At 45.8% G+C, this 12,420-nt stretch overlaps 2 protein-coding genes across 13 annotated transcripts in view; one reads left to right on the top strand and one right to left on the bottom strand.

The window, feature by feature from the left end:
- The window catches only part of LOC101686217 (axonemal dynein light chain domain-containing protein 1), a 92,542-nt gene that overhangs the window by 78,591 nt on the left and 1,531 nt on the right, over nucleotides 1-12,420 (top strand). Inside the window, exon 15 of one of the 4 annotated variants that reach the window (XM_045080983.1) lies at nucleotides 3,364-8,668. The exons of 1 other annotated variant lie outside the window; for it this stretch is intronic. In XM_045080983.1, coding sequence (XP_044936918.1) covers nucleotides 3,364-3,437 — 74 coding nt within the window. In that variant the 3' untranslated portion in view covers nucleotides 3,438-8,668. Of the gene's footprint in view, nucleotides 1-3,363; nucleotides 8,669-12,420 lie in introns of those variants that run through there. 2 more of the 4 variants (XM_045080981.1, XM_045080979.1) reach the window with 2 other exon arrangements.
- The window catches only part of NPHS2 (NPHS2 stomatin family member, podocin), a 31,984-nt gene continuing 29,421 nt past the window's right edge, over nucleotides 9,858-12,420 (bottom strand). For 5 of the 9 annotated variants that reach the window (XM_045080984.1, XM_045080985.1, XM_013061189.2 and 2 more), the window contains 3 exons: nucleotides 11,886-11,964; nucleotides 11,464-11,526; nucleotides 9,858-10,796 (listed from right to left, as the gene is read on the bottom strand). In XM_045080984.1, coding sequence (XP_044936919.1) covers nucleotides 10,518-10,796; nucleotides 11,464-11,526; nucleotides 11,886-11,964 — 421 coding nt within the window. In that variant the 3' untranslated portion in view covers nucleotides 9,858-10,517. The remainder of the gene's footprint in view (nucleotides 10,797-11,463; nucleotides 11,527-11,885; nucleotides 11,965-12,420) is intronic. The other 4 variants (XM_013061192.2, XM_013061191.2, XM_004762009.3 and 1 more) reach the window with 1 other exon arrangement.

Here is a 12,420-nt window from a genome sequence, read left to right as displayed (position 1 = left end):
TTAGGTTATATTCATGAAACAAAACATGTTTTGGTAGCAAATATCTTAGAAGAATATTAATATCCTTAGTACTGATTTACTGGTTCATATTTTTCATAGGAATACACATACATTTAACTGTATAACTATCTTATTCAGGCAATTCACAAAAAGAAAACAAAATGACTGACAATTGTAGACTAAGAAACTAACATAAGATACAAGTTTAGCCTCTAAAACTAGCAAATATTTTTATTTTATTTTATTTTTTGAAATAATGTATTTATTTGACAGACAGAGATCACAAGTAGGCAGAGAGGCAGGCAGAGAGAGAGGAGGAAGCAGGCTCCCCACAGAGCAGAGAGCCTGATGTGGGGCTCAATCCCAGGACCCTGGGATCATGACCTGAGCCGAAGGCAGAGGCTTTAACCCACTGAGCCACCCAGATGCACCTAGCAAAGATTTTTAAAAACAAAAGAATGTAATGCTAGTTAGAAGGGGAAAACTGTTTTATAGATAATACTTGTGGGTGGATGGTATATAACTTTTTCAGGTAATAATTTGAGCATATGTATAGATATCCCTTAAATACATGCATCTACTTTGACCTTTGACCTAATACTTTTACTCTTGATGATCTAGTCCAAGGAAATAATCCTAAATATAGAAAAAAAGATTAATGCACAAAAATGTACGATGTATCATTGTATATAATAGAAGCCACCTACCTCTCCAATCATGGAAGAAAGGTTAAATAAATTATATTATACTAATATACTTGAATATTATACCACTATTAAAATGGTTTATAATGACATGGAAATTTTTTTAAAAGATTTTATTTATTTGAGAGAAAGAGAGAGCAGAAGCAGGGTGATGGGCAAAGGGAGAAGCAGATGCCCTGCTGAACAGGGAGCCTGATGTGGGTCTTAATCCCAGAAAACCAGGATCATGACCTGAGCTGAAGGTAGACGATTCATCAACTGAGACACCCACGTGCCCCAAGGAATTCTTTTTTAAAATTTATCTTAGGGAGAGAGAGAGACAGACAGAGAGACAGAGAGACAAAGAGAAATGAGAATGAGCAGAGGGGTGGAGGAGAGAGAAACCCAAGCAGATTCCACGCTGAGCACAGAGCCTGATGCAGGGCTTGATCTAACGACCCTGAGATCGCAGCCTGAGCTGAAACCAAGAGTCAGATGCTTAAATGACTGTGCCACCTAGGTGCCCCGGAAATTCTTATGTGTAAATATCAAATGCAAGAAAACATACTTTTTTAAAGCTAGAAAAAAGACCAGAAGAAAATTGTATCCAAATATTGATAGACAACGTCTCTGGTTGATGGAGGTTTGTGGGGAATTTTGACTTTGGTTTTTGGTACTTGTTTGATTTTCTATGAAAATAATTACCATTATTCTATGGGAAAACGAATTTAACTCTTTACTTTCTTATCTCTAATTAGTGCAATAACCTGCTTTTGGGCAGTTCTCAGTATCCCCAGGATTGGAGGCTGGTTTTTTTTATATTTGCTCTCACCTTCACCCTTTAGTGTGTTCCCAGGACAACTCCTGATGGAAGGGATAGGACAGGGAGAATAGCGACTTCTGTTTCTCTGTCACCCCAGTCTTCACCTATGCCCCCAGCCAAAGCGGTCGCTAAGCCAGCGCCCTATGGCCTAAGTGCATTTTCTCTCCTGTTACCTCTCAATGGGTAAGATGCTAATTATTCCAAGTATGACAATCCTTTGAATTTATGTGAGATAGTTTTCATGGCTTAAAATATTTTCACCTTACACTGTGTAATTTTATCCTGATAATTTGAAAACTAGGCTTTTTCCAGATTACAGAAAAATAAATATGCAAACCATGCAAAAGTAACCATGTTAAACTGGAGAGGTTACCTCAGTATGGAATGAGTAATGTTATCTTTGTCCATTTCCATAAAGATCTTGGGGATGAGGTTAAATCCAGAATGGAAAGTATTAAAAATTTTAAGCAGAGGAAAACTATATGCATTAGTCACCATCCTATAAACAATTACCTACACAAACATAGCAACCTTTCACCTTCCTTCCAAATATTCCTTCAGAGTCATTGCCGGGGGTGGTGGTGCTCAGAGGTGAAGGAGAGGCTCTGCAAACCTTAGGGGAATCGGCTCCTTGGTCAGGCCCTTCCCATGCCATGCAGGAGACCTGAACGTTTTCTCCAGAAAATCTAGAAGTTGGACATTCCTTAGGGGCAGACGCCCCACCCCCACCCTGAGCAATGTGAGTCTCCTGTGGCACATGCAGCGTCATACGTGTGCGACTTCCAGCACGAGATCACATTTCCCTCGAGAGCTGTGTGGTGAAGAACGGACAGTTACGTACAGTGAAGGAGAGAGGCTTGTACATGCTGGGCAAGGGGAAGATCTGGACAGAGCAGAAGACATAATTTGTTTTGTTTTTGTGTCAGTTTTTAATAATTAGCAAATCACTGTGCTCTGAGCTGTGAATGAAGACAGGGATCCAGAGAGATGTTTAGGAAGATGAGTAGTGGCTTAGACTCTGATCTCGGTGAAGCCTGCAGTTAGGAGCTAAGAGCAGGGAGAGACACTAAGAGCAAGACAAGGGTGTGAACAAGATGACCGTATGTGGGATGGAGATGGAGACAGCCAGTCAGAAGGATTTAAAGTGAGAAGCTTGGTGTCATGGAGCAGCTGGGGAAAGCTGGCTTATGGCTGGAGACCTCCTGCCCCCATCCCCAGGGCCGGGCCTGAGTCAGGTCTGTGCACGGGAGACTGGAGAGAGGGACCAGGAGACAAAACAGGAGTGCAGAATGGGTGTGGGAGGATGTTGGATACTAGCTCTCTTTGAAATTTTTTTCCGCCAAGTTTGGGATATCTATAGAAGGAAGGCGGCAGTGTTCTTTCTGTTTCTTTATTCTCCTTGACCACATAGCCCTCTTTCCCAGGACCCAGAACTCAGGTAACTAACTAACTAACTACACTTTAAATTTAGGAAAATATGGGGCACCTGGGTGGCTCAGTGGGTTAAGCCTCTGCCTTCTGCTCAGGTCATGATCCCAGAATCCTGGGATCAAGCCCCGCATCGGGCTCTCTGCTCAGCAGGGAGTCTGCTTCCCCCCTCTCTCTCTGCCTGCCTCTCTGCCTACTTGTGATCTCTGTCTGTCAAAAAAATAAAATAAAATCTTTTTTAAAAATTGGGGAAAATGCATTCTGAATCCCAGTAACCAACATAGAGTCAAATTTTGCACACACTGCCTGTTTGTAGCTTGGGAGTTACTCAGGCAGAATGGAATTTTAAGAACACTTTTTAAAGTTAAAAGTCCTTAGTAAATATTAGATCTTGTTACTACAATACTCCGATTGTTTTTGTCTTTTCAGAGGTACAACGTAAGGAAGGTCCTCTCAACCCTAAACCCAGAGCTCGGACTAAATCCAAGACCAAGTCCAAGTAGCATCCTTTGGGCGCTGGGCTTCAGCAGGGCTCCCCTCACTGACCTCTGTGAGCTACTGAGCTGACTGTGGCTCAGCTGGAGGGACTCCCTGTGCAACAGCTACTAGAAAAGTCACGACGTATAATGCAAGAATATTTTCTCTTTGAACGTCACAGTGAAGGCTGTAGGGAATAAGTGTGTTAGTTTATCTCCCAGATTAAAAATGGCTTGTTCAAAAATTTGCTGGCCTCTTCAAATGATTTCCTAACAGAGGTCTGTGGAAAGGGTCAGTTTCTGTCAAGAAAATAATGCTTTTTGAAGACTCTGAACTCTTGCAGAGAGGAGTGGCAAATACAAAGGATTATTTTTTACAGTTTAAAAGAGAGGAGCCTGATAATGTTCTTGGGTTTGGGCAGCATTTTCAGACTTCTTGTGATTTCAGGCATGTTTATGATTTGATTTTCACAATAACCCTACAAAGAAGATGGGGGAAGATGCTGTTATTATCGCCATTTCTCAGATGAACTGAGTCCCGCCCCCTCCCCCACAAATGGTTATAAGACTCCCTAAGGTCACAGAACTGATGGCTGTTGGAGCCCACTGCTTACTGGACCTGTGTCTGGATGTTTGACAGTGGTGATGGGTTACCGGGCCACTGTTCAGATGGTTTCCTTCACAGGGTGAGGACGGAAGATTGTACTGAAATTTAAGAATGCTGTTGAAGATTCACCCAGAATCGCCATTTTTTGCTTTGATTGCTTCACTTGTCTGCTCTGTTCATGACCCCGGATCCATCGAGGCATTAGAGATGGACTAACCGGCAAAAATAAGTTGCGAGTGACAAGTGGACATTTGGGGCCGGCACTTGGCAAGGACTCCTTCTCTACTGCTCCCGGGGCACTTGGATTTCCTCTGATTTCTGGGTCCAAACACCTAGGCGCCTGCTTTGACTCCACATATTTGGTGTTCTTTTGAATTTATCTCCTGGAATTTTAGACCCTTGCCTGTTGCCTAAGCCTCAGAAACCCTGTGACCCGGAGTCCCCAGCCATTTTCAGCTCAGTCCCGGGCCAGGCCTACCTTGACCATCATCGAAGTGTAGTGTAGAATGTAGTGTAGAATGTAGTGTAGGATGTAGTGTAGGGGTTAAAAAAAATGCATGGGTTCTGTCCACCTCAGCCCACTGGATGACTCTTGAAGTCTGAGGGAGGAAAACATGACTTCAGACAGTCGGCTGTGCTCGTGGCTCCGCTGAAAGCTGGAACTGACACTGTGAGCTCACGCTTACAGTCCTTGCTTTCTGCTTTCCCAAAGAGATTCTTAGGTGATTCTAGCAAATTTGGAGGCTTTTTGGTCGGCCTTCTGAATACTTCTTTTTTTTTTTTTTTTTAAGATTTTTTTTGTTTTTTAGAGAGAGCGCATGAGCAGGGAGAGCAGTGGGCAGAGCAGGCAGAGGGAGAAGCAGGCTCCCCACGGAGCAAAGAGCCTGATTCACCAAACTAGAACACAGTGTGGGCAAAGGAAATGCCCAGAAGAAAATGAGGGTGGTGGTAAGAGGGCATCACAGATGTTAGGTTTTAAAAAGCAGGGTGCTACAGGAAAGGTGTCTATGCCGGTGCCCCTGAAAATTCGCTCAGGCAGCTCTGCTTTCCCAAGCAGCTGATGGGTGGGAAGGTTGAGCTAGTCCTCCAGACCTTGCCACACCTTCTCAGAGGGACCCTGCGCCAGGCTCCCAGACAGAGTGGAGGGAGGGGCACTTGGCGCACATGGCTGGTGTCTGGGTTGCCAGGGGAGGCTGTCCTGCTTGTGCAAGGGGAGACCAGCAACTCTGCTCAGATGTCCAGACAGAGGCGCACAGCTCAAGGAGCAGCACATCTATAAAACAAATGCTTGAAATAGTGAGGTGGGATTCTAACACAAGAGACCCCTGTGCCAGTTCTTAACCTGGTTCTGTCCAAGAGCAAGCCCCCTGGGGGCCGGAGCTGCTGGCCCTCAGGGCAACCATGGGAGCATGGGGAGCCCTGTGGAGGGGCCAGACTTCCATCCGGATCCAGCTGGATCACTGCCATTGAGGGCTACTAGTTTTAACTAGAAAAACATTAACAGTCATTTCCTGAGGATTTACTTCGTGTAAGCTCTGTACTAAGCGCTTCGTATGTTCTCTCATTCAATCACCACAACTCTGTGATGTGGGTTATACTTTTATCCCCATTGCTGCCTGGACAAGTAGCACGGTTACGGTTACACATCTCGTGAGTCTGGAGTGAGTGGTGTCCAGCAGCAGGGCCCAAGTTCGCAGTTAGAGTGCTCTCTTGCCTCTCCCAGTCAGAAAAAGCTGGATGTGCAGTTGATAACCCCTCTTTTTAAAGGATCTGATTTCCGTATCCTTTACTTATTGCTCTGCTCAGCCAACCACTGAGTAACTGCACGGGCACACAAGCCAAAATTCTAGACACACCAGAACTTCACAGACCCAGAAGACTCTGCCAAAGAACACTGGAGCCACCAGGAAGACTCTAATAAGGAGGATTGTACCTCCTCAGCCATCCTGACCTGGTCCTCAGAGAGACCGGATGCAGATGCATAGACTGGGCCTCCCTGATTTAGGGGAGTCCAGACGCTAGGGCTCCAGGGCCACGCTGATTCTCCTGGGGAGCCAGGGTGGGCCTTGAAGTTTCTAACGAGGGCCTGCAAAGCCTCCTTCGAGCTGACCTCTTTCTGGTGAGCTGGAGTGCCATCGACCTGCAGGCTGCCAGCCACTCAGTCACGTGCCTGCAGGGCAAATGCAGGTCTGGACAGACCTAAGAGTCCCTGCCCATTGCCAAGTGCCCTGGAACACCACCGTCACAGAATCTGTCAATCATGCCACTCTCACGGCCATGTCATTTTGGTCATGGTGGACTCCAGCTCCAAACTGAAACACCTTCTCTCCTTTTATCATCTTACTCCCTCCCATACACTCCAACTCCAGTGTCACCCCAGAATTCCTGTGTTGAAATCCTAACCTCCAAGGTGATGGTCTGAGGAAGTGGGGCCTTAAGCAGGTGATAGGTCATGAGGGTGAAGCCCTCGTGAATGGGACAAGTGCCCTTTTACAAAAGACCACAGAGAGCTCCCCCCCACTTGTGCCATGTGGGGACACAGTGAGAAGACACCTCTCAGAACCAGACCTTGGGCCAATACTAGATGCCAGATCTTTTGGTATCTTGGACGTCTGAGCCCCAACTGAGGAATTTCTGTTTTTCGTGAGCCAACTTATGGTAATCTGTTAGAGCAGCCTGAACTGACTAAGGCACCACTGCTCCATTAATATTAAATTTCTAGAGAAAAACTTCCCCAGTACATATCTTAGTCTTGTATTATACTGTCCAACTTGTCCTCCACCTGTCATTTCAAGGTCAGTAACCAGCCAGAAGGCAGCACCTGGATGTCAAGAGGAGACTGCTGCTGGGACCTTGCAGACAGCACTGTCAGCTTGCTAGTCTCTGAAGAACGTCCCTTGACCATTCACAGCTTCATACAACTTATTTCCCATCCATCAAGCACTCCCATGCCAATGGTCACTTAATAGCTGAAGATATCACAGGCTGCTTGAGCAGACCTGGAAGGAGCCTTTTGGCAAGCTAATGAGTAATTTAAATGTTGACTGAGCCAGACAGCAGAGGAAACCAGCTAGTGGGTGATACCCAGACCTGTAGTTAAATCTGCCTTTGACAAAAAGAGTCATGCTACAAGGAATTCTTAAGGGTCTTAAAAGCCATTATCATTACCTTATTATAATTATATTATATATAATATAATTATATTATTATCATTACCTTATTATAATTATTCTGTTCCTAGCTCTTGCTATGCCCGAATCAGCATGACCCTACCTCCTCCTCCATTATTTATGACAACATCTGCCAACCTGAGATCAGGAGCCATCTCTATGGGGTAAAAACTGACCAAAAACCCTCAATGCCATCTTAACTCCAATAACCAGTACATTGGGATGGGTGTGGGCCAACACAGTGGTCATGAGAAGTACTTCCCACTTCAGGGATGCTCTAACTGGTCCTTTAAATGGGCTGGGTCGTCAATGACTGTGCCCTGGCTGGTCCACAAAAGCAAACTGCAAACCCTAATCTGTTAGATATTGTAGGAAATCACCCAGGAATTTCCCCCATCTCTCGAATCCTATCTATTGTTCCCTCCTCAGTGCTTGATTTCCTCTCTGTTACCATATTTTTGGCAGATTTTGGCACCTGTTTTTGGCTTACTTGGATTTGACACCCTTTTGGATTCCATGTTTTGTATTTTGGCACTTCTGCGTGGTTTAAAACTTTGCCTGCCCCTTTGGCTTCACAATCTCCCATTGCCTCCAGCCAACACTAATCAGTCTATGCCTTTCCGAGCTGCTACTCTCCCACAAGCAACTATGGTTCTTGGGAGTAGGGAGGGAAACTTCTTTTAAGAGGGTCTGGAAATATTGTTCAGAGCTGGCTGAAATAGTTTTTTGGAACAAAATTCAAAGTTATCATTTCAGTACATAATAACCATAGAAACTGATTGTTAAATGAATTGGGCATGATTGTATGCATATGTAGGGTTTGAAATCATCTAACATAATCTTGGGAAGATGTGTTGCTTGCCAATGCCCTTGGGCTTGCAGGCATGGGCTAGAGTGTGTGGTTTTCCCAGGTGTGGATGGAGGCGAGGGGAAGGCTTAGAGGTGTATGACAGAGACAATCCTAGGACGGTATCATTATATACTGATATGTTATCATGTACCGCGAGGGAGTTTTTGGTCTTTTGTTGTTGGAAAACAGAAGGAATGGCAGGGCAGAAATGTGAAAGTGATCAAGAGAGAGAACAGGAAAGGCAAAGAAAGCATCCTTGATCTTGGGCCCTGATTTTTGTCACTAAAACATAGTGGGAAACCAGACTTTCCTCAATAGACATAATGTTATAAAAGTTTCTAGGTCCATTCCTGGGAGCTCAGAATACATTTTCTCTCTGAAATAATGCTCTACAAGGGTTTTATGAGTTAACATTAATAAAACAAAAACTCTTTACAGGTGTGTTTATGTAAAATGTTCTAAGTTCTCACTTAGGGGTAGCAGGAACACATCATTAATATAAAATACTAACCTTGGATAACATGAAGAGTAAAAAGGTACAACCACCAGATAATTACCCCTATTTCTCTCTGTTCTAGCTACATGGAAATTTTAATTATAAGTCCTGTTTTACTAACACACAGGATTTTAGTAATATTTTTGGAATGTTAGTAAGATTTTATAAATTATTGATTTTTTAAAAGTCTATAGAGGATTTGCTACCTCGGGATGCTTTCTCATTTATTTGGCTAATTTTTTTTCTGTAGAATCATATTTTTATTTTTTAACTAACGTATAATGTATTATTTGTTTCAGGGGTATAGTTCTGTGAATCGTCAAAATCTTACACAATTCACAGCACTCACCATAGCACATACCCTCCCCAGTGTCCATCACCCAGCCACCCCATCCCTCCCCACCCTACCCCTCAGCAACCCTCAGTTTGCTTCCTGAAATTAAGAGTCTCTTATGGTTTGTCTCCCTCCTGGTTTCATCTTGTTTCATTTTTCCCTCCCTTTCCCCCCAGGATCCCTGTCCTGCCTCTTAAATTCCTCATGTCAGAGAGATCCTATGATAATTGTCTTATTTTCTTTCTCTGACTGACTTATTTCACTTAGCATAATCCCCTCTAGTTCCATCCACTTCATTGCAAATGGCAAGATTTCAGGGTTTATTGATGGCTGTAAGATATATCTATCTATCTAGATAGATAGATATCACATTTTCTTTATCCATCTATCTGTCGATGAACATCTAGGCTCTTTCCATAGTTTGGCTATGGTGGACATGACTGCAATAAACATTCAGGTGCACGTGCCCCTTCGGATCACTACATTTGTGTAGATACATATTTCTAACTGAGTAAGACAACTTAGTGGAGAGTAAGACTTACAAGAATATATTTATAGTAAAGAATATCTGTACTAGCAAAGAATGCTTCTGGACATACATAGGTCACATACTGTCAGTACTGCTTGAGAAATAAGCAAGCTGGTAAATACTATACTGAGAATATGAGACCCATGTTTACAGCGATGCTTCTTAAGATTTTAAGCAACATGTATCAGGTAAATGTTTTTGTCCTTTTATTTCCCTTTTAAGAATTTTTTTAAAGGTTTTTATTATTCATTTAACAGAGAGGGAGAGTACAGGCAGGGAGAGCAGCAGGCAGAGTGGGAGGGAGGAGCAAGCTCTCTGCTGAGCCAGGAGCCAGGTGTGGGACTTGATCCCAGGACCCTGGGATCACGACCTGAGCTGAAAGCAGCCACTTAGCAAACTGAGCCACCCAGGCGTCCCGTATTTCTCTATGATAAAGTCTCCATAAAAAAAATTCTTTAAAATTCTTCTAATTAGATGTAAATTTTATATCCAGCCCAAGTACAACTTGTTTTCTTTCAGTCGCTCAGGAACATTTAAGTGTCAGTGTGGTGCACCTATCGGGGTTGGATGTGAAGGCCATAGGGTGAACATATAAGGTTGAGTGGGGCTGGTGGTGGGGGGAGGTGAGGGGCAATGACCAAGAGGTGCCTTTAGAGGAGTAAGCCACAGTACAGCTGGCAAGAAGACTGCATCTTAACTACGGGTTTACAATAACGTGTGATGAGCACAATAAAAGGGACACATAGAAAGGACCATGGGAGCACCACAGACCTTGCCAAAGGGGCCAGGGGGCATTCAGCCAAAAAAAGACACTTGAACTACATCTTTGGAAGTCAGAATTTAGCCACCTTTAGACACAAAATTCTTTCCCAAGTAGAATGTTGGCTAAAGCTCTTTCCCATAATCAGTCTAATTTAAATGATCTATCTAAACTTGTCATCACATGACCTCACTGTCTCCTCACAGACAATTGCTTCGGATTGCTGAGCTGTGACTGTGCGTTCCCAGGGCATTCCGTATGGCAACCGAAGCAAGCGTGGGAAGTGAGGGCTGTGTGCCTCCCTCAGGGATGTGGCTGTCACCTGGCAGGCCCCTTCCAGGCACCTTACCCTTGGCTCCTCCTATAGCATGGGAGAGTCTTTCTTTTTAGGATTTGGGGGCTCGACAGGTTTGGAAGGATTGGGGAAAGGGAGGCTTCCTTGAGTTCTACTGCTGGGCGAAGACAGGAAATTGAGCAAGTCAAATGGTAGAGGCAAAACCACGGTGGAAGGTTTGTCCGTGGACAGGGATTGGAGGGTGTGGAGGTACCGCAGCTGAACAGCGGCCGGAGTGCCGGCCAGGATCTCCGCTGCCCGTCTCAGGGACTCCGACGCAGCCCTCTCTCCTTCCGCAGCGATTACCTGGGGAGCAGATGCGAAGAGAAGCTGAGTGATCTTTTTCCTTTTCATGGCTTCAAGGTTTTCCTAGATGGTCAGTGTTCCTCAGCCAACAAGCACAGCACGTCCGCCAGGCTCCAGGCACGGTGAAGGCACATGGCAGACAGCCCCCTCTCCCAAGGATCCTGATCTAGGGCGGATCAGTGGCACTCTTCATTGTAATTTAAGGCCGAATTTGTCAAGGGCCCTGACAAGTGTAGTGATGTGTGTGGGGGTGTCATTAATTAGGTCCTCTGGGCCTTGAGAAATGAGTAGGAGTTCCCATACTGAGAAAAAGTTGGCCAGCATTCTAGGTGAGGATGTGGCAAAATGAAAGAGTGAACATTTCAGAGGAAAAAGCACAAAGCTTTTTGTCCACCTTAACGTGGACAAAGAGACTAGTCTCAGATCTAGACGCAACTCTGCCCAGAGGACCACTTTCTTCCCCTTCCTCCTCTCAACACTCCCGGGATCCCGAACTTTTCGGTGGTGCGGTGGTTCTTCTTTGCCTGCTTTCTGTTCTTTACGAGCAGTCTGTCTCCCCTTCAGTCCATCCTCATTTCCCTTTTCCTCCCACCCCTCCTCCCACCCCCACTTCCATCCCCAGGAGCTGCTGGCGGCCACAGCTGTGCTAGGCTGGGCCTGGCCGCACCTTCTCTCGACTCCGGCATTGAGGGAACCGGGCCTCATCGTGGTCATCCCTGCACAGCCTGCACTGAGGGAGGAAGGCGGGTCTTTGACATTAACTCATTAACACAGAGTGGGCTTGGGGCTGATATTACTAGGGAAAGAGGCCTTCATGAGAGAAGAGGGATGGAGGGTGGGAGAGGCCTTTCAGGAGAGAGAGCAAAGGCAAGACTCGAGGAGGAAGAGAAGCTCACTGTTACCAGAGGCTTCAGAGAGCGGGTGTCGTGGAGGAGGCCATGTGGCATTAGTCAGGTGGCTGTGAACACGCTTTGAGGGAATTAGTAGGATGGGGTGGCGGGCACGAGCTCGGGGATGAGCTGGGGGTGAGGAAGCTGCAGGCCATGTGCCTGGCCTCGGTGGGAGGCTGCCCACTCGGTGCTGGCTCACCCGCACTTTGGCCTGTCTCTGCGCTTCGGCCTCCACAGCCAGGGAGTGCTGGAGCCCCACCGGCAGCCGGATGTCCTTGCTGGAAAGGAAAGAGGGCGGGCAGGTGTGTGAGCCGCCCGGCTCTTAGCAGCCAGGGCTTCAGCTGGGCGGCCAGCATCTCTGCTGGCACTTCAGGATGCACAAGCCATCTAAGAGAGTGGCCGCCCCTAGGCCTCTAAGGTCAATGGTGGGCAGAGAAGAGCCGCTCGAAAGCCAGGGCCTCAAAGTCAGACACTCATGGTGGGTGATGCTACGGTGGCAGCACTCGGGTTTGTCTGTGCAAGTAGAACACATTCTTTTGTTGATGGAGGATTATGACTTTTCCTGCTTAAGGTTTAATCTAAACCTCAGCTATTAAATTTGAATGATAAAAACAGCTTTGATGGGGTACCTGTGTGGCTCAGTCAGTTAAGCGTCTACCTTTGGCTCAGGTCTCGATCCTGGGATGGAGCCTCCCGTTAAGCAGGGAGCCTGCTGGGCGCTGCTGGGTGCCTAG

This window comes from Mustela putorius, unplaced genomic scaffold (genome assembly GCF_011764305.1).
Source record: "Mustela putorius furo isolate JIRA1106 unplaced genomic scaffold, ASM1176430v1.1 tig00000496_pilon_pilon_pilon, whole genome shotgun sequence".
In the NCBI taxonomy this organism is placed as follows: domain Eukaryota; kingdom Metazoa; phylum Chordata; class Mammalia; order Carnivora; family Mustelidae; genus Mustela; species Mustela putorius.
The sequence above is the reverse complement of the archived record's forward strand: the minus strand, read 5'-3'. Positions and strand labels throughout refer to the sequence as shown.